At 45.5% G+C, this 26,005-nt stretch overlaps 1 protein-coding gene across 1 annotated transcript in view; it reads right to left on the bottom strand.

Annotated features, from left to right (window-relative positions):
* LOC145401931 (regulator of G-protein signaling loco-like) overlaps positions 1-25,747 on the bottom strand; it is a 277,337-nt gene extending 251,590 nt beyond the window's left edge. Inside the window, exons 1-3 of the mRNA XM_080274037.1 lie at positions 23,764-25,747; positions 23,425-23,700; positions 22,061-23,385 (exon numbers count right to left, since the gene is read on the bottom strand). Coding sequence (XP_080130163.1) covers positions 22,061-23,385; positions 23,425-23,700; positions 23,764-25,747 — 3,585 coding nt within the window. The remainder of the gene's footprint in view (positions 1-22,060; positions 23,386-23,424; positions 23,701-23,763) is intronic.
* Positions 25,748-26,005: the final 258 nt, after the last annotated feature.

Raw genomic sequence — 26,005 nt, 5'->3', positions numbered from 1 at the left:
GGAGGGATGGAATGAAGAGGTACGGTATATGAGAGAGGAGTGTGTTAACTGGGAGAAGGGTAGTGAAATGGTGGGGGACAAGGCAACATGGAGGCGACTTGTTTGTGGCCACCTCTTGGGACTGAGGCATCTGGCAATTGATAGAGACATACATCAAAATCTATTTCCACTCACACAAACCAAATACTGTAACAGAAACCAATCTCGCACACACCAACCCCTTGATATAAACGTAATATTGGTAATATCAATTTTAAAACATAAATTAACCTTACATGCATCAATATTCAGCATTATCTCCTGCACACAAAAATTGCAACACAAATTTCCTCACCCACGCAACTCACATTTCACCAACACTGCATATTCATCTACCACTACTACTGGTGCTCTCCTTCAAGCATCACCATCACCTCCAGTCCTACTACGACACATTTCCATTACATCACCAAACCTTATCCAACATCACACATCCCTGCAACTCACATTCCACAACTGCCTGCAACCTCTAACAGCGGCACAAGAATTTTCAGTCCAGCACGACCACCACTGTTCTTTTATTCCATACAGCACATTGCCTAAACACATCACGAAACACTACGACACAGTACTATCTGTGCAATGCTACAAAAACGACATAACGGTACAAAGCTTTCCAATACACAGCACAATCACCACAAAACCTCACATTCACACAGCACTACTTTAACACACACTACATCATACCAAACACTTCTCACCCAAACACTATCCCACACACCTCTTCACACCACATTTCTCCATACAATATCATACACTTCCCCACCACACACTTCCTCAACATTTTACACTCTAGTCATCCAAATCCCATCACACCGTAACACACAAGACCATATCTACCATACAACATAGACTGCCAACTATATCACACCACACACCTCTTCACACATCATACATCCCTTCACCACACCAAACCATATCACACATCCCTCCATCACATCACACGCCCCTCATCACACCGCATATCACACCACACCACACCACACCACACGCCCATCACACCACATACCGTATCACACCACACCACACAACACGCCCCTTACCACACCACATACCCATCACACCACACCACACCAATACTACACACCTCTCCACCACACCACACAACACGACTGCATCCCAAGTTTCACCTACACTACATGCCTCTTCTGGCTTGTACCATCCGGCATTCCACAAAGCAGGCCCGCTACTTTCACCCTCTCTCTCTCTCTCTCTCTCTCTCTCCAACACTTTCTGTACTATTATTTCACACCTCCCCTGTTTCTCTCTCTCTCTCTCTCTCTCTCTCTCTCTCCAACACTTTCTGTACTATTATTTCACACCTCCCGTTTCTCTCTCTCTCTCTCTCTCTCTCTCTCTCCAACACTTTCTGTACTATTATTTCACACCTCCCGTTTCTCTCTCTCTCTCTCTCTCCAACACTTTCTGTACTATTATTTCACACCTCCCGTTTCTCTCTCTCTCTCTCTCTCTCTCTCTCTCTCCAACACTTTCTGTACTATTATTTCACACCTCCCGTTTCTCTCTCTCTCTCTCTCTCTCTCCAACACTTTCTGTACTATTATTTCACACCTCCCGTTTCTCTCTCTCTCTCTCTCTCTCTCTCTCTCTCTCTCTCTCCAACACTTTCTGTACTATTATTTCACACCTCCCGTTTCTCTCTCTCTCTCTCTCTCTCTCTCTCTCTCTCTCTCTCTCCAACACTTTCTGCACTATTATTTCACACCTCCCCTGTTTCTCTCTCTCTCTCTCTCTCTCTCTCTCTCTCCAACACTTTCTGTACTATTATTTCACACCACAGTCTCTCTCTCTCTCTCTCTCTCTCTCACACACACACACACACACACACACACACACGTCTTTGCTATCAAACTAACACAAAAGATATCCGGTATCTGACAACCAGTCAAGGGTTTTCCTCCACGTTTTTCCTCCCACTTTTCAACGTGTCCAGGCACCTCGAAATGAACGCATCTCCACCGCTCCCCTCCCACATAAGGTACCTTTAACCAGTATTCTACGCTGGTCAACAATCTTCCTCAGTCTGTTCCCCCCCCCCTCCTGCCTGCAACTTCCGCCTTTCAAATGCAATGTGTCCAAACATATCGAAGCGAACGACTTTTTAACAGCCCTATGCAAACAGGGCTACACAGCAGCACAAATCAGCACAACCAACAAAGCGCTACGCAATGCTAACAAAGTAATGCAGTAAAAAACACTAAAAGAAGGAGAGGAGGGGAAGAATACAGAACACTAGGCCTAATAAAGACACAAGGAACAACGCAAAAACAGCACAGCGAGAAAACTCAGTACAGCACTTCCTAGGCCGATCAAACTACAACACGGCATTAGCCAAAACAATACAGCAATGCACAGCGCCACAACAGAACATACGATGGCACTGCACCAACACAACACAGCAAAACACTAGCACGACAGCTCAAGGCACTACTTACCAATTAACTCCGATGATATAGTTACACTTTATTTTTGTTTTCTCCGGATGAGTTTATTAATTTTAGGAAAGCACGCTAACAATGAAGTCGCTGGGAAAGGCCGCATAATCCCTGCAGTTCAGAATTTCTATCTACAGTACGATGTAAATAAAATCACGCAACATACAGCTGCATAACACACCATCAGCCATATGACTGAGAACAGCAAACCACTACCAACGTAACTCAACGTTGGCAATACTAACACAGCACAACACAGCAGCGCAACACATCATCAGCAAGGCAAATCACCATACAGCAGCAGGAGGATGTAATGTTAATTTTATTCTTGCTAATTTCTGACGACGATATTCAGTCTGGGTTTGACTTATCGAACTAAAAGTGGTAGCCTACTGAAGATTATATCAAACCACTGAAGTTCCCAGTGTGTAACCTTACAATAAAATCACCTAGAGACAGCAAGAAGAAGTTTCGTCGTCGGCATGAAGAGTTTAACAAGGCAACACAAAAAAAGCACAGTTCGGCACAGGAGTGAACATTTACCGTACAAACAACACATCAAAAGATCAACAACACAACACTGTACAAACAAGATACGAAAATATTGATGGCCGTGTGTGTGTGTGTGTGTGTGTGTGTGTGTGCGCGCACACACACACACACACACACACACACACACACACACACACACACACACACACATACGAGTAGTTAAGCGGGTTCACTTTCTCTTAGGTCCCCATCACATGTCGTTTTCTTTGACGCTTATTTTTCATTCATTCTCTCTCTCTCTCTCTCCATACGATTTTTCCGCACGAAATCATGTTTCAAACGGCGCGCGCGCGCACACACACACACACACACACACACACACACACACACACACACACACACACACAAGGAGAGAGAGAGAGAGAGAGAGAGAGAGAGAGAGAGAGAGAAAGAAGGGAATGAGGAAGGAGAGAGGGAAGGGGGACGGGAGGAGAGGGAAGAGAAGGGAAAAGAGACGGAAAATGGGGAAAGGAAGAGAAGGGAGGGGAAGTGGAAGGGGAGGAAAGGGAAGGGGAGAGGGAAGAGGACGGTGTGGGGAGGGAAGGGGAGGAGGAGGAGGAGAGGTAAGAAAGGGGTAGTGAGAGAAAGGTGATGGGGAAGACAGGAAAGAAGAGAGAGAGGGACGGAGAAGGTGAGGACAGGGGAGAAGAAAGTGAGAGAGGCTGGAGGGAAGAGGAGGGGGGGAAGAGATGGGGAGAGAAAGAATGAAAAAAGTGTGGAAAAGATAGTGGGGAGTAGTGAGAGAGAGACGGCTGTTAGAGGAAGAGGTGATTGGGGACGTCCGAGAAAACAGGAAAGGGAATGGTTAGAGGAAGGGAGGCGAGGTGGGGAGGAAGGGAGGCGAGGTGGGGAGGAAGGGAGGCGAGGTGGGGAGGAAGGACGACGAACGGTACGCAGTGGAAGGCGGCAAGTAGGAGGATTGAGAAAGACATGCGAAATGAAGAAAGAAAATGAATAGGGGGAAAGAAAGACAAGTGAAGGGGAGGGAAGGAAGGAGGGTGGGGGAAGACGGAGAAGGGGGGGGGTGAATAGAGAGGGCTGGGGGGGCTGGGGTGGGAAAGAGGCTGGGGAGGGGTAGGGGGAGGGGAGGGAAATGAAGGGAGGAGGAAGACGAAGAAAGGAGGAGGGGTAGGGGGAGGGGAGGGAAATGAAGGGAGGAGGAAGACGAAGAAAGGAGGAGGTGAGAAGAGAGGGAAGGGGGCTTGGAACAGGAAAAAGGCTGGGGAAGGGTAAGGTGAGGGGAGGGGTAAGGGGAGGGGAGGGAAAAGAAGGAAGAAAGAGAAGGGAAGGGGTGAAAGAAAGAGATAGGGGGTTGGGGTAGGAAAGAGGGTGGGGAGGGGTTGGGGTAGGAAAGAGGGAGGGGAGGGGTTGGGGTAGGAGAGAAGGAGGGGAGGGGTTGGGGTAGGAAGGAGGGAGGGGAGGGGTTGGGGTAGGAAAGAGGGAGGGGAGGGGGGTAGGAAAGAGGGAGGGGAGGGGTTGGGGTATAGGAAAGAGGGAGGGGAGGGGTTGGGGTATAGGAAAGAGGGAGGGGAGGGGTTGGGGTAGGAAAGAGGGAGGGGAGTGGTTGGGGTAGGAAAGAGGGAGGGGAGGGGTTAGGGTAGGAAAGAGGAAGGGGAGGGGTTGGGGTATAGGAAAGAGGGAGGGGAGGGGTTGGGGTAGGAAAGAGGGAGGGGAGGGGTTGGGGTAGGAAAGAGGGAGGGGAGGGGTTAGGGTAGGAAAGAGGGAGGGGAGGGGTTGGGGTAGGAAAGAGGGAGGGGAGGGGTTGGGGTATAGGAAAGAGGGAGGGGAGGGGTTGGGGTAGGAAGGAAGGAGGGGAGGGGTTGGGGTAGGAAAGAGGGTGGGGAGGGGTTGGGGTAGGAAAGCGGGAGGGGAAGAGTTTGGAAGGAAAGAGGGAGGGGAGGGATTGACGTAGGAAAGAGGGTGGGGAGGGGTTGGGGTAGGAAAGAGGAAAGGGAGGGATTGACGTAGGAAAGAGGGAGGGGAGGGGTTGGGGTAGGAAAGAGGAAGGGGAGGGGTTGAGGTAGGAAAGCGGGAGGGGAGAAGTTTGGAAGGAAAGAGGGAGGGGAGGGATTGACGTAGGAAAGAGGGTGGGGAGGGATTGACGTAGGAAAGGAGGGGAGGGGTTGGGGTAGGAAAGAGGGAGGGGACGGGAAGGGGGAGGGGAATAGGAGAAGGATCCTGAGGAATGCTGGTCATCCACGCATCATACATATTCACCCAGGTATTAACGGGGGGGGGGAGGGGGGAGATTCTCAGAACATGGGGAGGAGAAGGGGAGAAGGCACAGAAGGACATGAGAAGAGGAGAGAAAAGACAGGAGGAAGAAATGACAGTGGGAGATGATAAAAGGGGAGATGATGAGGGGAGTAGAACAGACACTGAAAAGGATAAGAGTGGAGCGAAAGAGTGAACAGGGAAGAAGATAAAGAGGAGAAAAGACATGGAAAGAGAGGAGGGATGAGGGGAAAAAGAATGGAGAGAAAAAAAGTGAATGGAATGTGTGTGTGTGTGTGTGTGTGTGTGTGTGTGTGTGTGTGTGTGTGTGTGTGTGTGTGTGAGAGAGAGAGAGAGAGAGAGAGAGAGAGAGAGAGAGAGAGAGAGAGAGAGAGAATATAAGGTGATAGAGAAGGGATGGAGAGGGGAGGAGTAAGGGGGATATAATTACACAGCAACACCTAAATTTACACCCACCCCACCCCCACTCCACCCCCACACACCCACCTACACCGCCATCATAGTATAAGATCGCCGGTTTGTTCCCAGATGTTCAGGATTTTCATTTTGTACATCCTTTCTGTATAATCAGGTATTTCATATTTTATTTCTTATTACTATGACTACTATTATGGGGGAGGTTATGTATTCACCTCTGTTTGTCGGTCTGTTTGTTTGTACACACGATATTTCCAAAAGTTCTCAATGAGTTTCAATGAAATTTAGTGGATGGGTGGGTCATGGGCGAAGAAAGAACCGATTAAATCTGGGGGCGGATCCGGATCCTATGTATTCCGAACGATATCTCCAAGGATCCGGATCCTTTTTAATGGCAATGGCACTGGCAGAGGTATGCGCTCTCTAAGTGTTCTCTAGTTATTAATACTTCCTTTACTACTAGTACTGCTACTACAACTTCTGCCACTAGTACCAGTACTACTACAACTAGCAGCAGCAGCAGTAGTAGTAGTACTGGTGGTAGTGGTGGTATTCAGTTAGAGAAAGGCTTCTGATTGTTAAGATGTTAAAAAATAATCTTCCTACACCTCTCCAATCGCCAGATTTCCTATACTTACGAGACCCACGTCAAAACTTGAGAAAACACATGCGCACACACACACACACACACACACACACACACACACACACACACACACACACACACACACACACACACCAGAATCTAAATCAATCCGCACGGGGTTCAGTGCAATACAAGGACCTTCTGAGGGAAGAGGACAAAACCGAAATTTGCTCTGCAATACGAAAACGCTTTTTACAGTTTATTCTTTGTACCTCCAGACGATTTCACTCAGGTTAGGGAAGATCTCTCGTACTGAACGGGTTAACGAAGACATAAGAACATAAGAACATAAGAAGAGAGGATAACTGCAGTAGGCCGGTTGGCCCATGCTAGGCAGCTCCTAGAAGAGTAACTGAACTACTAGAATGAGATAAGGATAGCAAGGAAGAAGGCTCTCCCCCGCCCTCCAAACCCTCCAGCCGAAGCCGGCAGGAAAAAGTCAGAAAGAACACCACGCCGTATAGAAAAACTGGCGTGGACATTTTACAGGAAAGTGTGAAAGGAGAATAGAGACTATCATAGTGTAACCTGAAAAGAAAATTTATTTTTGAATTAGTATTGGTTATAATATTTTCTTTATTCTATATCCACCCCTTATTTGTCATATGCTTATCTAGCCTATGCTTGAAACTCTCAATGGAAGAGGCAGCAACTACTTTACTAGGCAGCTTATTCAACCCTACAAATAGAAGCATCTCCGAAGTTGCAAAAATCGTCTTAAATAACAATAAATCAATAATTAAATAAACAGGTCATCAAGGTGAATCGGTTAACCATGTTCACTAAACCACAAAAGCTGTCCATTTCCGATTAAGCAAGGGGCATAGATGACTACATACCTCTGGCAATGAGATTAATATACTACACCAAATATTGAAACTTTGGGGGCTTATTAAAATCACTGGGTCAAGAGATGTTCGCAATAAAGTTCATACGAAGCAATATTAATATACTAAATAATGAAACTCTGGAGGGTCACTAAGATCACTGAGCCAAGAGAAGTTCGCCATAAAATCCTCACCAAGCACTATTAATATACTATACTAAATATTAAAACTTTTCGGGCTCACTAAGATCAATGAGCCAAGAGAAGTTCCCCATAAACTCCACAGCAAGCACTATCAACCCTCTCAGGCGCAGGTGGTTTGAGTCATTAGATTGTTTAAGAACCTGTAAAGCGCACGATGACACAAATCGGGTAAAAAGAAATACCAAAATATGACACATCAGCGGGAAACTTGTGTCCTCCTTTGTTTTGACACGATGTGCATCAAGGTGCGTTGTACACGATAGTAATTTAATGACTCGATTGGAGTCCGTGCATGAAAGGGTCAGTAGCATCGTAAACACCGAGACTCAAACTAAGCTCAATAGTGATTCTGGGCTCACTAAGATCAATGAGCTCAAGTGGTGTTCCAAGGCCACAGGCTGCTTTGGTTTTTGTGCTCTGCCAATTAAACGTCTTGGTATGCATCTCTCTCTCTCTCTCTCTCTCATGATTACTCTCTCTCTCTCTGTGGAGAGAGAGAGAGAGAGAGAGAGTAATCATAACCTTGACCTGCCTCACCCCTGCCCTACCTCTTCCTTCCCTAGTCTGCCCACAACTTCCTTACCCTACCCTACCCTATCCTGCCCTGCCCTACTCTGCCCGTCCCTATCCTACTCTTATCTCCCTCATCATTCCTCTCACTCTCCTTTTCCTGCACCCTACTCAGGACACCCCACCTGCACAGCCTAACTACATCCTACCCTTCACTGCCCTTATCCGTCCACATCTTAATGCATTTCATCCTAACCTACCCAATCTTACCCTAGTCTACCCCGCTCACTCCTTCGCTATCTTATCTCGCCTTTCCCTACTCTAAGTTTCCCAATCCTGTTGTGTGAACCTTTCCTTCCATGCTCTCAGTGATCAGATTAACCTATCCCACCGACCCTTCCCTGCCTATGCATATCCTGTCCTTCTTACCCTGCTCCCAATCATATCCTATCTTGCATATCCTATCCTTCCTATCCTACCCTTCCACCAATATCCTATCTCATACGCCCTATCCTTCCAATCATTAGGAACAGAATCCTCTTTTTTACTCTTTTTCTCTTACATGTTAGTTATGTCTTGGTGGATTTGGACTTTTTTCCAACAGATAACCTCGTCATTAGCCAACACTCCCATCATCTATACTTTTTATGTACGCCTATGTTATCAAATCTTTCCTGCCCTACACTACCAATCACATCGCATCTTATATATCCTTTCTATCCTACTCTTTCATTTCCAGTCCTGCCACCCCCCTCCCTACCCTGTGTCATTCTGTCTCTCCTCTACCACATCTTATCCACAAACGTTCACTAACCACAATGTATATACCTTTTCTCCACAATTTGGGTGCCAATTTTATGGGGAGAGCTTTAATTGAGTGCGTACTTATCCTTTCCATCGCCTGACTTTTTCACTGAGGTCAGGAATACCCTTCTGTACTAAAAGGGTTGGAGAAGGCCATCTCTATTTCCTCCAGTTAGAAAAAGTCTCTCCTATGCTGCATACAATCGTCATGAGTTTGTATGAAAAAAAAAAAAAAATTCGCCGAGCTGGTATTTAACCCCTTTTGTACTACCATGACATCCTTACAACTGCATTTCACTTTTGCTTTTAGAAACGACTCAGTCCGGCGAGGATTGTACGAATATGTAACTCCTTCACCAATAGTTCCTTTCAAAGATGAGTAAGATCATCTGGCGCTTTGAAAATAAAAAATGTAATCGTAGTGACGCAGTTACAGCATGCACTTGTCCTCCAATCCTATAATCGACGGGACCTTTCAGTACAACCCTTCTCCATAAACTGTAATCCTGATCCTACCACTACTTGTATTTTTTTTTTTTCCAGTAAGGAGTCGGCAAGCAGATATGAGTGAAAACACAGCTGCTCAGCATTTTTGCTGCTACATTGGAAAATGGCACGCTATGGAATTAATCCCACTGTCAAAACTCTCACAGTCAAACATCGGTTCTCAGAAAGCTATTAAAAAAAAAAAAAAAAAAAAAAAAAAAAAACCTTTCTTAATCTCAGTTTAAAACTTGCAATATCAGTCAAAATACTTGCACACACACACACACACACACACACACACACACACACACACACACACACACACAAACACGCAGGAAATACCCTATACGTCGTCAGAGTCAATGTCTTAAAACTCTGAAAATTATATATTTTTTTAAATACATACATAAATTCATAATACTCAGATTTAACCCATGCGGCATACAAATGTCCTTCATCCAGAACTACAGGTAGAACTCACATGGGCAACACCTGGACGGAGGAAGAACTCACACAAACATACCTGAAAAGAGACGGTTATGATTAATGAAAGAGGAATCAAACAAACAAAGGGTTGACAAAGAAGGTATATATGAGGCACGTTGATGGAATAATGAGAAGACCAAAAACGATGATGAAGGCTAAAGCAGAGGGGTATATGAGAGCTCTGTCATTTCCTAGCAACCCTACCCTACACTGTCCTATGCTTTCATGTTCTACATATCCTACCCTATCCTTTTCTCCACTGTCCTTTGCTATCCTACCCTGCTTATCCTACCGTGTTCTTTTCCTTGCTATACTACCTACCCTATCCAATCCTAATTTACATTGTTTTTTGCTACCTTACCATATCCTATCCTACACTGTCCTTTCCTACCCTGTTATATCAACCTACCTTATCCTACCCTACACCGTCCTACCCTACGCTACCTAACCTTGCGTCACTTATCCCACTATGCCCATTCCGTAAAGTGCAGAATCTAAGGAATGTGGGACGATAAAGAAGGCGTAATGGTAAATCAAAAGGTGGGGTCAGTCGCCATATAGCATTTTGCCATACTGCTTATTCCTGTACCTTAGGATTTTAAGTCTGTGGCGGGTTATTTACCCATTATCTTGAGATACAAGGCCACTGCATCTAAACAATTACCTTCCCCAGGTGTTACCTTAGGTACGCATTTTATCAACCAAGCCACAAAGGGTGGATGAACAACTAAGTTGAGTGGCGCCACCTGCCCGAGCGTTACTGAACCTATAGCTTCGTTTGTGTGGCGTGTGTAAATGAGAAAAATAAGAGTAAGACCTGAGTGTACGGTATTCTAAAGAGAACAGAGACTAATAAGAGTATGAGGTGTAATGGAGAATAGGTGAGAGATGGTCTGAGTGTAAGGTACCGCATGAGGTGAATTTAAGGTACTCTTTAGATCTTGTAAAGAGGGGTTCACAGACGCTAACGTAAATAAAAATAAAGAAGAGTAGATAAGGCGTGGTGTGGTATGAGTACTAGCGTAAATATGATTAAAGAGGAATAAGTGAGGTCTGGTGTCGTACCGTGTGAGGTGAGTATGAAGTAGTAGCGGGGTAAGGGTGTGGTGAGAGCGAGAAATATTAGACATGAGACGTGGGACAAAGGTAGATATGGTGGGAGAAGACTATGGTGCAAATAAGCAAAGCTAAAACGAGTATAAGTTACGATGGAGGGTGCAAGCTTTGAAGTAAGGTATAAGGCAAGTGTGTGCTGTGAAGGAGGGTACTAGGGTGTGGTGAGAGTATAAGGGATGAGGTGAGAGTATGAGGGAGGGGTGGGAGAGGGCGGTGACCTCCCTGTTTGACCTCACATACCATACTGACACCTCTGATTCATACCTCACGCACACTACACCCCGCCCTCCCTCCCTCACCACACCACATACTACACAATACACACCACATTCCAAACCATACACTCTGCATGCTACATCATACACCCCACACTACAGCTACCATGCACACCTCATACTACACTATACACACAAGCCTAATTAAAAACTTCGCCATACATACCTGTACCTCATACCACAATATGCACACCACAAAATCCACCATACACACCTCATGCTTCACCATACGCACCACATACTACACCGTACCCACCACATTCACCATACTCACCACACACACCACATACAACATACGGTACACAAACCACACCACGCCAAACACACCACATTACAACATACACGCGACTATACAATACCGGTACACGCCACATAACCCAAACACCTCATATCCAGTGTACCACACAATACACACCATAAGCTATACCGTACATTCACTGCATTCCATTTATCATTCTCATAATCACTGACCCACATACAAAACACACACCCACACTACATGGTACTCTAAAATACAATATTCCATAACATACATCATTCATACACCTTATTCATAATGTTATCTCCAATACAAACGTCATATTATATACTTCACTGGACTTAATTACTGGCACAGGTATAGGCACGTCCACCAAACACCTGATCCAATTTTAGATCATGTCAATCACTGAAGTCAATTATACAGTCTATATACCATTACGCAAACGAGTTTATATTCACAGCGTACTGATGCCTTGAATTTTTTCCACATTCACTTACACCCCATTAACAATTAGCATACACTGACAGTAATGACCACTGACCACACAGTATCTCCTTTATACTACCTGCACATTAAACTTTAAAACCAGTAATGACCACTGACCACACAGTATCTCCTTTATACTAACTGCACATTAAACTTTAAAACCGACACACACCGCAACTCAGCCAGGAGACAGGGCGTGTGTGCTGGGCATTCCCCAGGCCCTGTCTTCCCCCTTACCTTACTCAAGACAACCACCACCAACCGGGCTACAGCAAGGCCCGGTCTCCTCGAATGAGGAGAGAATCAACAACAACAACAACAACAACAACTTTAAAACTTATGCTATAAATACAGTAATTCTTTCACATTAACCTATCCTTTAATTCCGTCCGTTTGTTGCTCATCTGACGTAGCTCTGTGACAGAATAGGACAATGCTATCCCACGACAATTTTCCATATCACTTCTTCGTGATAAGCATCATATTCAAGTGTTAGTCTATTGGTAGAACTAAGAAATCAAGATGGTGGGATGCAATTTTTGGCCAAGAGTAAAAGAAGGGCACAGTTCTCAAAGCAATGTTGCAACAACCTCACCTTACACTCAATCCCATATACAAAATCAATTAATGTACTGTAACTACAGATAATTGGGAGCTATATAAACTATACACAGGGTACATCTCAAATTCTAATTCCCCATACTTTACTATAGTATTACGGTATCTAGTTATCTAATGTAGCCTAGTTTTATGTTCAAGCTGCAGCAAATCCAGTTCTGGTATTTACAATCGTTCCTCCTAAAAAAATGTCGTAGAAAATCACAGAAAATGTGTACACAAAACGCATACTTATGGACTAACTATGCAAGAAACAAATACATTATTATTATTATTATTATTATTATTATTATTATTACTATTATCAATATTATTATTAACGCAAAATATAACAATATTTGTTTAAATAATATTAGAAAAAAAAAGTAGAAATGGCGAGATTGGGAACGGAAAAACATATGAACTGGGGAACCACATGAAATTAAAATAGCACAGTAATTTATTATAAAGTAAAGGACTAAAGGATTATACAAAGAAAAGGATGACGTCAAGTACAAACCTCAAAATAACAAAAAAACAAACGAGAGAGAGAGAGAGAGAGAGAGGATGAGGAAGAAGGTTAAGCATATAATACCGTACTTGTACCTTGTACAAAGAACAAATACGAATTTAACGTGGAAGAGACCATGTTATTTAAATATCGTAGCGTATACTTCACACACACACACAGACAAACCTCTCTCTCTCTCTGTCTGTCTCTCTCTCTCTCTCTCCAAGGACGTTTGTCTTTAGTCTTGCTGCCACCACACAATTTCACAGTTAATTCAGCTTATAAGTATCTCCGTAGCTGAGGAGTTAATAAAGGCTTCCTATATAACTAAAACACTAGCTAGAAGTTACGGGTACATGAGCTGAATAAAATCACCTGAAGAGAATAAGAAGGGTTACAAGTGGTGGTACCTACAAGAGAAGGAAAGGCGAATGGAATGGGAAACAAAGAACTGGGGGAAAGGAAGTGAAAGGTAGGAAGGCACAGAGGGGGAAGGGAAAGGAAAAGAAATTAAGTGAAAGGGTGGTAAGGGAAATGAGACAATGGAGAAAGCGAAAGGAGGGGAAGGGAAAGGAAGATAGGTTAAAGGAAATGAAAGGAAGAGGGGGTTGAAGAAATGAAAATATGGGAAGAGACAGGATAGAAAATGAGAGGAGGTAAAGAAATTGGATGGTGCAAGGTGTGAAAATGGAAATGATGGAAGAGGAGCAGACTTAAATAACATAAACGGAAGAAGGGAGCACTGTACGAATCGAGTGTGATTAGTATATTAAGGGTAAAATGCAGGAAAGATGGGAGAAGTTCACGATGGGATGAAAAGGAAGGAAACTCCAGAAGACAATATGAAGAAAGATATAGTCTGACTGAAGGAGGGATGGAATAAATGACATGATGAAAGCAAACTTACCCAAGAAACGAAGGAATTTGGGAAAACACTCGTACAGGATGAAATGGAGGGAGAGAGAGAGAGAGAGAGGGGGGGGGAGGGTGGAGGGAGGGAAGGGAGCAGAGAGGGAAGGAGGAGAGAAAGAATGGGGGTAGAAACAGGAGAGGGTGTGGGAAGGCATGCAAGAATGAAGTAGCCTAAGGAGTTTCCTGCCTTGGACACCCCCTGTTGAGAGAGAGGAGGGGGCTGATTGGTGATGTGAGTGATTGATGACACTGACGGAGGTATGGCAGGAGATGGATGATGATGATGATGATGATGATGATGATGATGATGATGATGACTGTTCATGTTTGAAATAAGTAAATAATCATTCATTCATGCATCATCTAATCGAGTCTTGCCCCATGAGGAACGTAGAAGCCCGGGGCTAGGCAAGCTGGTCCTGACATTTGAGTGACCAGCCTCACTTACCTCTGAGTGGCATTATGTGAGCAATAATACCCAACCACCCCTTGGATATAAACCTTCACCGGCTCAATCCGATTGGAGTGCCTTAATTACCCACTAAACCACCAGGCGCCATAATTTGGTTATATGGTTACCATCCAGCGTAGTAAAAGGTTTCCTGGTGTACGGGAAACCATTTGGCTTGTCACTCAGTGTAGAGTCACCCGCAGACAGAAGGAAGAGGAAAGAATAAAAGAAAGGCAGAAAAGGAAGAAAGGAAAGAAGGAAGGGAGAAAAGGGCAGGCACTCGAGAGCAGCACTACCTCGAGTGGACTGTGAGTACCCCCACCTAATTAAATAATACCGGCAATTAATACGAGCAATAAAATCATATATATATATATATATATATATATATATATATATATATATATATATATATATATATATATATCCCATTGGAGCGTCCACAATATTGGACAGAACTGGGAATTTTCAAACCTTAATAAAGTAGGGAACCCCCGGGTAGGGACCTATGAGCTTCGCGACTATGAGCCGATAGGCGGAGGGCGGTACGCTTAGGACCCTCCCGGAACAGTGCCTCGCCCAGCACCTCTGGGATTCAATGGGATATATATATATATATATATAATCATCAGCCGTTTGAGTGTCCACTGCAGGACCGGCCTATCCCGACCGAAGTGGGGACGATACAGCCAATGTATCTCTACCAAGTGGCTTAGGCTGTCTAATAGAGATTGTATGGAGGGAGAGAAATTCTTGTAAATGTAATTGTAGTGTTGGAGTGGCTTTGGATGTGTGTGTAGTCTGTGAACCAAGTGTAATCGGCCCGCGCAAGCCGACTGGGTGCAAGCATACTTTATAGTAAGCGACACTGGTTCAACCACAGCACCCCTTGTGTCCGCCAATGCAGTACGTGGCAGGGTGAACACTCCCAAAGCTTATTACCCTGGCGGGGCGCGAACCCTGGCTCACCCGTGTACGAAACGCACACTTTACCACTGTACCACAGAGGCTCCATATATATATATATCTTCCCCTTATCAGCTGTTTTATTTTTACATTCTAATTTCCTCTTGGGGACTTTTACACAGGATACAGTGAAATGCGAGAAGAGGGACGGGAGGAGCAGCCGTGCAATCAATATATACCAGATGTCCTAATACTTGTAAAGAAAAGAATTCCCGTTTATCAAGTTCTTTGTTCGTTAAGTCTTCAGACCACACTGCAAATTAAGACACGCCTACAAAGAGACATAAATACTTCTTTTGGTTGCCGCCTTGCTACCAAATCCAAACGCACATTATATGTCCTACCACACTATTCAGTAATTTCTTACGACACACTGTTGCCTACAACAATCCACCACAATTCCTATCATATTCTGTTAACATTCCACACTTCCTAACACATTATACCATAATTTGTCATATTACAATATTATTCCTATCACACACTATCACAGCGATAAAATCACCATAATTCTTACATTCACTATGCTGTTGTGTCATATTTCCCACCACATCTCCAATATCTATCAATCTCCAAAATTCCAAACAAATTTCACCTTCAATCTTACCACATTATACCACAGCTGCTACCACACTACATGACAGACTCCACACCATAAATCATACCAATTCACCACGTTCCTACCACCAATATTTCCACCATAGTTCTCTTCGGTCCGTTATGACTCCAACCACACTCCAACACAAATCTTACCAAAGTCTGTTTTTTCCTAGCACATTCCATTAACTGCTACTACACTCCATCATTTCTACCCCAACACAATGTAATATCTGCTACATCATTTCGTTTCCTGCTACATTCCTACAAGCCCAAAGTCCAAACTATCCTGCACTGTGCTGGTAACCGTATCAGTCCACTTCAGGTCTACTGCAGCACTGATCCATCTCAGTCAGACACATACTAAGAATTAGCTGTTTTTCATGCTGGCATAATAAGAATCGAGGAGAAGTGTTTGTTGTAAGACCCGTTTAACAGTTAAACTGAAGAACGAGGTGAAAGATGAAGTGTTGTAAGGAAGAAGTGAAAGATGAAGTGTTGTAATAGTACATCTGGGTAAATCAAAGTCTGTAGATGTCGTCGATCTGACCAACATGATGCGAACATATACTTGCATGAGAAATGGCATATTATCAGCTCGTGCATGGTATGTCCACACACGCCATGATAATTTCCACCACACCCCTACCACGCACCATAATTTACAGCGCCGTACCACACTCGACCCCACTTTCCACCACACGCCGTTATCATTATAATTTCAAAGACAATCCTATCATTCCCCATGATATTAACAAGTTTTGTCTGATTCCTACCACACTGCACCGCAATTCCTACCCCCTTCCCCTCCCTACCGCCTGGCCAGTATGTGAAGGTGCCGAGGGCCAAACGTGACCTAATTTTGTGGTGTGAGTCAGGTGAGGTCATGTCTACCCCACGGCAACAACATACCCCACCACGGTATACCACCACAGTGTACCGGTTTGCAGGATAATGCGCCAGGGCAGCCAGATTTCATGATGATATATCCGAGTATCTTCCATCACTAGTTATTGTCTCTATCACCATAACATACAAGACTTCATTATACTAGGACACAGCTACTCCATCCCGGTATACCACCAGAGTATACCAGACTTCAAGGTGATATATCGAACCATACACAACAACCATATCATCACAGTATACAAGGTTTCAATATGTCAGGGCATACTCCACCAAAAGTTTACTATCAGCCACTTTATAATAATATGAGTATACAAAGACAGAGATCACCAAGGTACTCCACCAGCATATTATTTTCAATATACGGCAGTTACCAACAAAATACCAGTCATATTACACGTATGCCATGCCCTATCATACTACATTCCACAATACTTCAACACGACATAGCCGCACATACTTCACAGCATACCATCAAAGTATACCATGGTGCTAGATGATATATATACCACACGATATTGCAACTAGGAGTGTACCACACTCCTCCTGAGCACCAGGATACTCCAGCACGGTATACCACCAAAGTATACCATCCAACAACTGTTGTCATGCCAAATAATAGAACAGTTAAAGACAATATACCAGAGGAAGGCGCACCGCCATAATAAACTGCATACCGTATTTCACCAGGACGCACACATTCCAGCACAGACATATCCGGTACTTCCCCAAAGCATACCACGACCTTCGTCAAACAGGCTTTGATATACCACAAACAATACCACGCAGGAGTACGCTAGGGTTTAAGAGTATATCGCAGCAGGGAACGCCACATTTTCTTAACCATGACAGCATATCCGGGAGTTTTTCCATTAAGGTATCCTCCAAGAATACCGAACAAGACGATATACCACGATAACGGGCAGCTTGCTACTACATTAGAGTATACGAAACCTTGAGATGATATACCGGTACCACACCATGCTTAACCAGGGCACTAGCATATTGGATATACCACGACAGTGTACAACAACAGCATTTTGCAGGGTAGTTTATACCATACTAAGTTGAGTACACCAGCTCAGCACTATAGCGGCGAACTCGTAACATCTCACCAGAATATTCAAGTACGCCAATTATATAATCGGTATCGTAGATAAGTGTATTACTGACAAGTAGGGTATATTAGTATACAACAGGATGAAATCTGTGCAAGTGCTTATTACTGTAAGGTCGAGACAGTATACCAGTGCACAGGGTAATCTAATCATGATATAACTAGGTCCAATCATGTCCACTCCACCACAGCATATCATATCAATGCAAGACTACCCGCACACTACAATACGCCAGTACGGGGTATACAACAGATAATTTACCGAAGCATACCACAAGAAATAAACAAGAAAAGCTACAAAATTTGAGACGTACCCGGTAATGGCCATACTGCAGCATCCACCACAATACACCTTCAGCCAGTACACTAAAGGAGTTCAGTGGAGTATATCACAGGGAGAATTAAGAGGGTGTATGTCAAGAGCATGCAAGGCCTTAATGACGGGTGAACAGATGGATGACCCATTACATTCGGTACTCTGATGATAGTTCTCTGGCTTGCTTACTTTCATTTTACTGTTTCTGGATCCTGCCCACCCCACTCATGAAGAAGAAGAAAAAGAAGAAGAAGATGATGATGATGATGATGATGATGATGATGATGATGATGACGCTACACGAGGCTCCATCAGACGGACCACAACATAATCCAATCATTCCTAAGTTATTCACGTATACCTAATCCATGCTTAGCCATTAGCCATTCCAATCTCTCTCTCTCTCTCTCTCTCCTGTGTTGCTAGCCTCCTGATTTCAGCTGGTACTACACGGGAACAAAGGAATACACCAACTCCACCCCCACCCACTGGCTCAAATACCTGAGAGAGAAAGAGAGAGAGAGAGAGAGAGAGAGAGAGAGAAAAAAAAAAAATTATGCATAACTGTCCATACCTGCTTATAATATGTGATCTAATCCACCAACACCTCTAAGGCCATTTACCCTACCCCATCTTTATTTCAAACTTAATACAGCCTTCCCAATTAAACTTAGTCCAAATCCGGCCTCGCGTAACCCAGTCAAATTTGCCTTACATCAGTTCAAATTAACCTATCCCTTTATCTAACTTAACCTAACCTAACCTACCTCCTTTTACAATAACCCAACTAAACCAATCTCAACCTAACCTGACGAACCAACCTAACTCAGTAGGTACAAATATCACTGCAAAAGCTAACACACCTTAACCTGCATAAACCTAACCCGTACCAACCCATTCTCAGTCACCCAGACTTATCCTATCTTAAATGGCCCACGCTCAACCCAATCATAAGTAACCTATCGTGACTAAAGCAAACATGATTCATCCCACCTCAGCCTAACCTAACTCGTCTATAAACCCAGCAAGGTTCGTCTAGAAAGAGGATAACTGGAAACAACATGACGGGGGTGGCCAGCTGACACGAAGGCGAACTTGTAAAGGTTACAGGCGAATCTATAGAAAAGGTGGTAGAATTTAAAAAGACAATTGGGGATGTTTAAAGGGACACATGGTTTATATAGGCCTACTTCAATGGGTAGGTCGTTACTCAGAATGTGTGTGTGTGTGTGTGTGTGTGTGTGTGTGTGTGTGTGTGTGTGTGTGTCTGAGAGAGAGAGAGAGAGAGAGAGGAACGCGAGGAATGCTAGTTTAATCTTATCTTACCCCTACCCTACCATATATGTATACCATTCTCTCTCTCTCTCTCTCTCTCTCTCTAGTATCCTAAATCGTTAGGCTACCCTCTTTCGTCCTCCTAATACACCCTTCCCCCTCCCCTCAACCTCCTCCTTTCTTCTCTCTCTCTCTCTCTCTCTCTTTTCTCTCCCCCCCCCCTCTCTCTCTCTCTCCTATTGTTGTCTTTACCTCACAAAATAGTAGTTAGTTATAACCTTCGTCTTCCTTTGTACCATACTCTCTCCTTTCAACACCCCTTCCCCTTCCATCCTTTCTCTCTTCCCGTACTCCCACTCCCTCTCCCTCCTCCACCGTCCTTCCCTCCCCGCCTCTCTACCACTTCCAGTTAAGGAAGTGCTGGAACGGAAAGATAAATGAGAGAGAGAGAGAGAGAGAGAGAGAGAGAGAGAGAGAGAGAGGAGGGGGGGATGGTATGATGGCATGGAAGGAGGGAGGGAAAATTAAAAAGGGCAGAAAAGATGCTGTTGGGAAACGTGGGGGAAGGACAGATGAGATAATAAAGACTAAAGGAGGGGATGAAAAAGAGGCAGAAGAGAGGGAGGAAGGGAAAGAACGAAGTGTAGGAAGGGAGGGAAGGAGGGTAAACGGAACGGAACGGAACGGGAAGGAAGACGGGTAGGAGATAAGAAGGCAGGGAGAGAATTTCGTAGGGAGGAAAATGGGCAGATGGGAGGGAGGAAAATGGAATACAGAGGAATGTAAAGACCAACAGACCGATTGACCCTTGGTGGTCTTTGTTACTGGGCAGAATATGTTACGGTATTTAAAGGTCTCTGATAAGCAAAGCACAGCAGGAGGGAGGGAGGAGAGAGGGAAAGAAGACAAGATGGACGGATGGATAAAGGGAGGAATGGGGGTTGGAAAGAAGAAAGGATATGCAGGAGGGACGGAAGAATGAAAGACACGGAGGAAGAGAGGGAAGATGAATTTGATGGATGGATGGAGAGAACTGGAGGATGGAAGAGTGTGGAGGGATGGGAGGAAGATAAGAATGGAATGGGAAAAAATATGTGAAGGGTAAGAAGGATGGGATGGAGGGAACAGGGAGGAAAGATGGGAGATAAGGATGGAGGGATTGTGCCCCCCTAAATCTTCCTCCGCTACAACATACCTTCATCACCATATCACACCAGCCAAACAACCACCATCACCAACACCACAACCACAACAATAAGAACTTCACTCTCCCAACCCAATCAGCGCGACATACAGGCTAACGTGCCACATGACAACAACCATAACAGCACACCATCACAACAACCACCTCATATTTAACCCGACAATCACACAACCAAATCACCACCAAAAAATACTCCACGATCACAACCACACCACTCTAGATTTCCAACACACCATACTTTGCACCACACCAATACCCTTTATAAGCTTCCCTATTGCCATACAACACTCTTATCACATTACCACAACACATCAGATCATCACACCATGCGACGAGTAGATGTCCACATCACTACAATCATCCCTGTCACATCACATCAAACATAAAACTGCACTCCTCTATATCACCACACCGGTGCTATAAGACATCGCCATACCATCACACCACACCACAGCAGATCTCATCCCCGCCACACCAGCAATTCCACCTAGGTGTGGATACGCCCCTTGTTACACTCCAAGGTCATCCTTACACGCACCCACACTCAAATCTCTCTCTCTCTCTCTTTCTCCACATACCGCACAACCAAATCCACTTTCACATTCCACACCCACAAACATAGCCTAAGCATAGTGTCATCCTCAGCCTGACATGCACACACGCGCGCGCAAACACACACACACACACACACACACACACACACACACACACACACACACACACACACACACACACAGGCCTACCGGCACCGGCAGCAACGATTTTTACACCCAGCCATACACGCTTTCCTTTCTGTGTATCAGCCTATGCTCTCTCTCTCTCTCTCTCTCTCTCTCTCTCATGTAAGGATACACACTTTACAAGGGAAACATGAGATAAGCACTTCAATTTCACTTAATCCTGTACTTCAAAGCAAACAGTTCTTGTGGAATGTGTATGTGTGTGTGTGTGTGTGTGTGTGTGTGTGTTGGTGAGAGAGAGAGAGAGAGAGAGAGAGAGAGAGAGATGAAGTAAAACAAATTAGTAAAAATAAAAAGAATAACCAGTATAGCATGAAGCAGGTAAAGATATTCAAGGAAGAAAAATAATACGAGTAAAATTTAAAATAAACACTGCACATGAAAAAATGGAAAATACAATGATGAACAAACAAATATTAGACAATGAGAGAAAATACAGAATGTAGGGATGGAAAAGAAATAAGAAAGAACACAAGAAAAAAAAAATTAATGATGAGAGTTACAATAAATGAACTATGAAGAACATAATGATACACACTTAAATGTAGCCTCAGGATGAGGAAAAAAAATAACTAAAGAAAAAAATGCAATAAATGAAGGAAGAAAAATTTTGAACACTGACTAAAATGAGGCATCATAAGAGAGAGAGAGAGAGAGAGAGAACTAACCTGCTCAGAGTCGGAGTCATGTGAGAACTCATCCTGTGTTGGTGGGTGAACATCCTGACTACCTTCCTGTTCCCCAGTATTCTCAGTGGTCTCTGTATGTTCATCCCCTGAGTCCAGTGGTCCACCTACCCCAACCAGACCGCCCATCCGAGGCACCACACCCACTGGTAATGGGGCAGCTTCACGACGTGCACGAGGCTGAACTGCACGGAATGCCCCACGGTGGTGCTCGGAGGGGTAGATGTGACTGTAGCGGGTCAGGTTATTCTCTGAAGCATGCAGCAGGCGGGCCAGTGGGGTTAAGGGCACATGGCGTAATCGATCCAGCCCATGGTCACTCTCTGACCCATCACGAAAGCTGCTACCACAGCCACCACTGCCCAGTGGCGCATTCACCCCATCACTGGTAGAGGAGTCACGTAGATCCTCCAGGGATCTGGTGTATGATCTTTCTGATGGTGCACGTGGCCGTAGTGGGGACATACCTGGCCCCAGGGGAAGCTGTGGCATCCCAAACACTTTAGGTGACAGTTTAAGAGAAAGCTCTAAGTCAAGTGAGTCCTGGGCAGCATTGGTGACAGTGGGTGTTGGCGGTGCCTTAGTGGTGGAGGGTGAGAAGGCTCGTACACTGAGGGGATGGATGCCCCCAGTGTCAGATTCACGCCGGTTGATCTTCTGGGACACTTTAACCAGATGTTCTTGTTTATGTTGCAGGTATTTATGCATTGAGTGTCTCATGGATGCCACATGCACCGGAGAGTCTGTAGCAGCATGTGATCCCGGGGACCGTTCAAATCCCACCGGATCTGGCATAGCACGCACAGTCAACCGTCCAGAGTCTGTACCACTACCACAGTCTGCAATGGGTGTTTTGGTGAGAGCTCGCTCCCTCATACGCATGTCATCTGTGACAGTGGCACGATTGTCATTCATTCCACCTCTCACCTCCTCCTCCAGTGCTGCTCTCAAGTCATCTGTCATGCTGCCACGTCCATCAACCAGACTGACACGACTCTCTGCCAGACTGGCCCTTAAATCACTTAGCCTCTTGGCATCACTCACACTCACACGCAAATTGTCAGCACTATCTCCCACTGAGTCAGTCACACTAACACGTAAGTGGTCTGTCACGCTGGCACGCACATTGTCCACCAGTTTGGCACTACCACTGTTATCACTGGTGCTAACATGCAGTTTCTCACCACCTATGGAACACAAGTTATTGGCACCTGAATATGCAAAGTCATTCATGTTGTGCCTCAAGGCAGGTGGGACAGGCTCATTTCCCCCACCATAACCCACACTAAGACCACCACGGAGGTTATCTAGAAGTACCCTTGGGCCCTCCACATGACCCCTGAAACCATCCACAGTGCCCTCACGTTGTCCCTCCAAATTCACCATATTCCCCCCAACCCCTCCTCGAAGATTGTCCAAGTTCCCTCTGTGACTCTCAACATTTCCACGAAGATTATCTAAATTACGACGGTGGTTTTCAAATAAACTATCTATATTTACCCTGTGATTGTCCAAATTCACTCTATGATTGTCTACAGTGCCACGAAGATTTTCAATATTGGCCCTGTGTGTGTCAACACCTCGGAGATTATCCAAGTTTGCCCTATGGTTGTCAATATTTCCTCGTATGTTATCAAGGTTAGCCCTGTGGTTGTCTACACTGCCCCTGAGGTTGTCAAGGCCACGGTGATTTTCAAGGTTGGCTCTAAGGTTGTCATTAAGGTTGGCACGGAGATTACTGACCAGCTGAAAATTCTGAAGCCTCATGCGCTGGTTGTCGTCCACCTCCACCACAAAAACACGGTCATTGTGGTGGTAGTGGTGTCCTCCTTCATCACGGAAACCAATCCCAGAGTCAGAGTTTGAGGAGTTGGAGGAGGTGTTGGAGTGCTGAGGGGACATCTGCGCCTCCACGTCGATGAGGCCGGGGGCGCCGGTGTCCAGGTGAAACCCCACCCGATTGCGGTAGAGGCTCATAATTGCATGAAGAATTGGGTCAGCAGAATCTGGAAACTCTTGGCAGTGTCCAGCATCTGGATGAGGCGTACACTCCAGTCTAAAGTTCTTGGCACGACGGGCATGGTCTGAGTGCTGCACCATGCGAGGGTCCACCATAAATACATGGCATGAGGACGAAACACTACCACCATCTTGGCTGCCATCACTTAGTTCATCCCCTGAAGCTCCATGCACTGTCACCAGGCCAAAGAATTTCTTGTCATCAGCATACACACCACAGAAAGTGATCCTCTCAGCTGGGTACTGAGCCAGAGTGAGGCCATGAGGGTTAGTCAGCACCACCCGCTCAGTAAACACAGACATGAGCACCAATGTGTGGACTTTCTTTTCTATTCTAAGGCGCCTGATGCAATTTCTGATAGCAGTGAGGCGTGACCCTCCTTGAGGTTCCTTGGGCATCTCTATGGTGCCCAAGTATCCAACAACAGCACGGTAGAGTGCCTCCCCTAGGTCACTGGGTACCACCTGCTGCTGCAACTCAGCCAGAGTTGGGTACAGCAGCTTGTTTATTTCTTGCTCAGTCAACACATGATAAGCCTCTACTCCAGAGCCAGCAGCCACCTCGACCCACTTGCCTGAGTGCTGTCCCAACTGCCCTTGCCCCTGCTGCACTGGGGACTGCTGCCGCTGTGGCTGCTGTTGGTGGAGCAGTGGCTGCTGGGAATGCTTCTGCTGCTGTAGGTGGGATTGCTGCAAGTGCTGCTGTTGCTGGAGATGCTGCTGTTGTAAGTGCTGTTGTTGCTGCTGCTGGAGGTGCTGCTGTTGTTGCTGGAGGTGTTGCTGCTGCACCTGTTGATGGTGATGGTGGTGGTGTTTGGCCAGCTGCTGCTGCTGCTGTTGTTGCTGTTGCTGCTGCAAGGTGTCTGGTGTGAGTGGATCAGGGTGGTGGTGGACCTTGGTCTTTGCTGACTTGTCCTTCTTCTTGACAAGGTGTCGTGGGCGAGGTGGGTGTTGGGGCTCCTTCACTGGCCGGGGGGTACGGGCTGCCTGTCGGGCTTCTGCCATAACCAGGTGGATTTGGTCTGGCCGCAACCTGGTGGGGGATGTAGAGGGAGCCTTGGTTGGGCCCCCTTCACCCCCACCCAACCCCTCTGGCACTGGGGACACTGACGCTGACACAGTGAGACCCTTGGGGGTTGGGGTGAGGGGAGCCTTGGGAGGGAAAGCAGATTCAGGCCAGGCATCACGGTCAGACAACAGCGCAGCCTCACCCAGGTGTATGGCGGTGTGCTCACTGAAGATGGCACCACTCTGCAGGTCCCTCACTACCTTCTCTGCTCTCGTCTGCTGGTTCTTATGACGTAGCCTGTTAGGATACTTGGGCTTGGGCCGGTTCACTGTCACAAACTCATCATCAGAGCTGTCAGAGTAGTAGTTCTCTGCTATCTGTAGCTTCAGTAATTTGGACAGGCCAATTAGCCGGGCCACATCATCGTGCGGGACCTTGCTGACATTCTGGCTGTTGACTGCAATGAGGTAATCACCAGGTCGCAAACCAGCTCGTTCGGCTGGAGAGCCAGGGACAATGCAGGAGAGGATGCAAGGAGCCTGGCCACTGATGGTGAAGCCAAAGCCATTCTTGCCTTTGGTTATCTCCACTGTCCTCACACCATAACTGGGACGCTTCTTCCGCCGCCGGTTGTTGTGCATGGCGGCGTATGGCACGGCTATGGCACAACCTGCAAGACAAAAATACCTCATCTTAGTGCTGTGTTACCATTACTCACACTAATTTAGGGAAGTATCAATGCACTCAGTACTGTGATGTTCAAATGCAATGTAGTGTCAACCTATGAAAACATTAGGTAATACTGGCTTCAGTTCTTTTATGCAATGGTTAACTGCTACTGGCATTAGCAGCATATACTGCACTGACACAATGGTAATAATCAGGAATAGGAACATGCA

This window comes from Coenobita brevimanus, chromosome 57 (genome assembly GCF_032717465.1).
Source record: "Coenobita brevimanus isolate Jiangsu-jjx chromosome 57, ASM3271746v2, whole genome shotgun sequence".
NCBI lineage: Eukaryota > Metazoa > Arthropoda > Malacostraca > Decapoda > Coenobitidae > Coenobita > Coenobita brevimanus.
The sequence above is the reverse complement of the archived record's forward strand: the minus strand, read 5'-3'. Positions and strand labels throughout refer to the sequence as shown.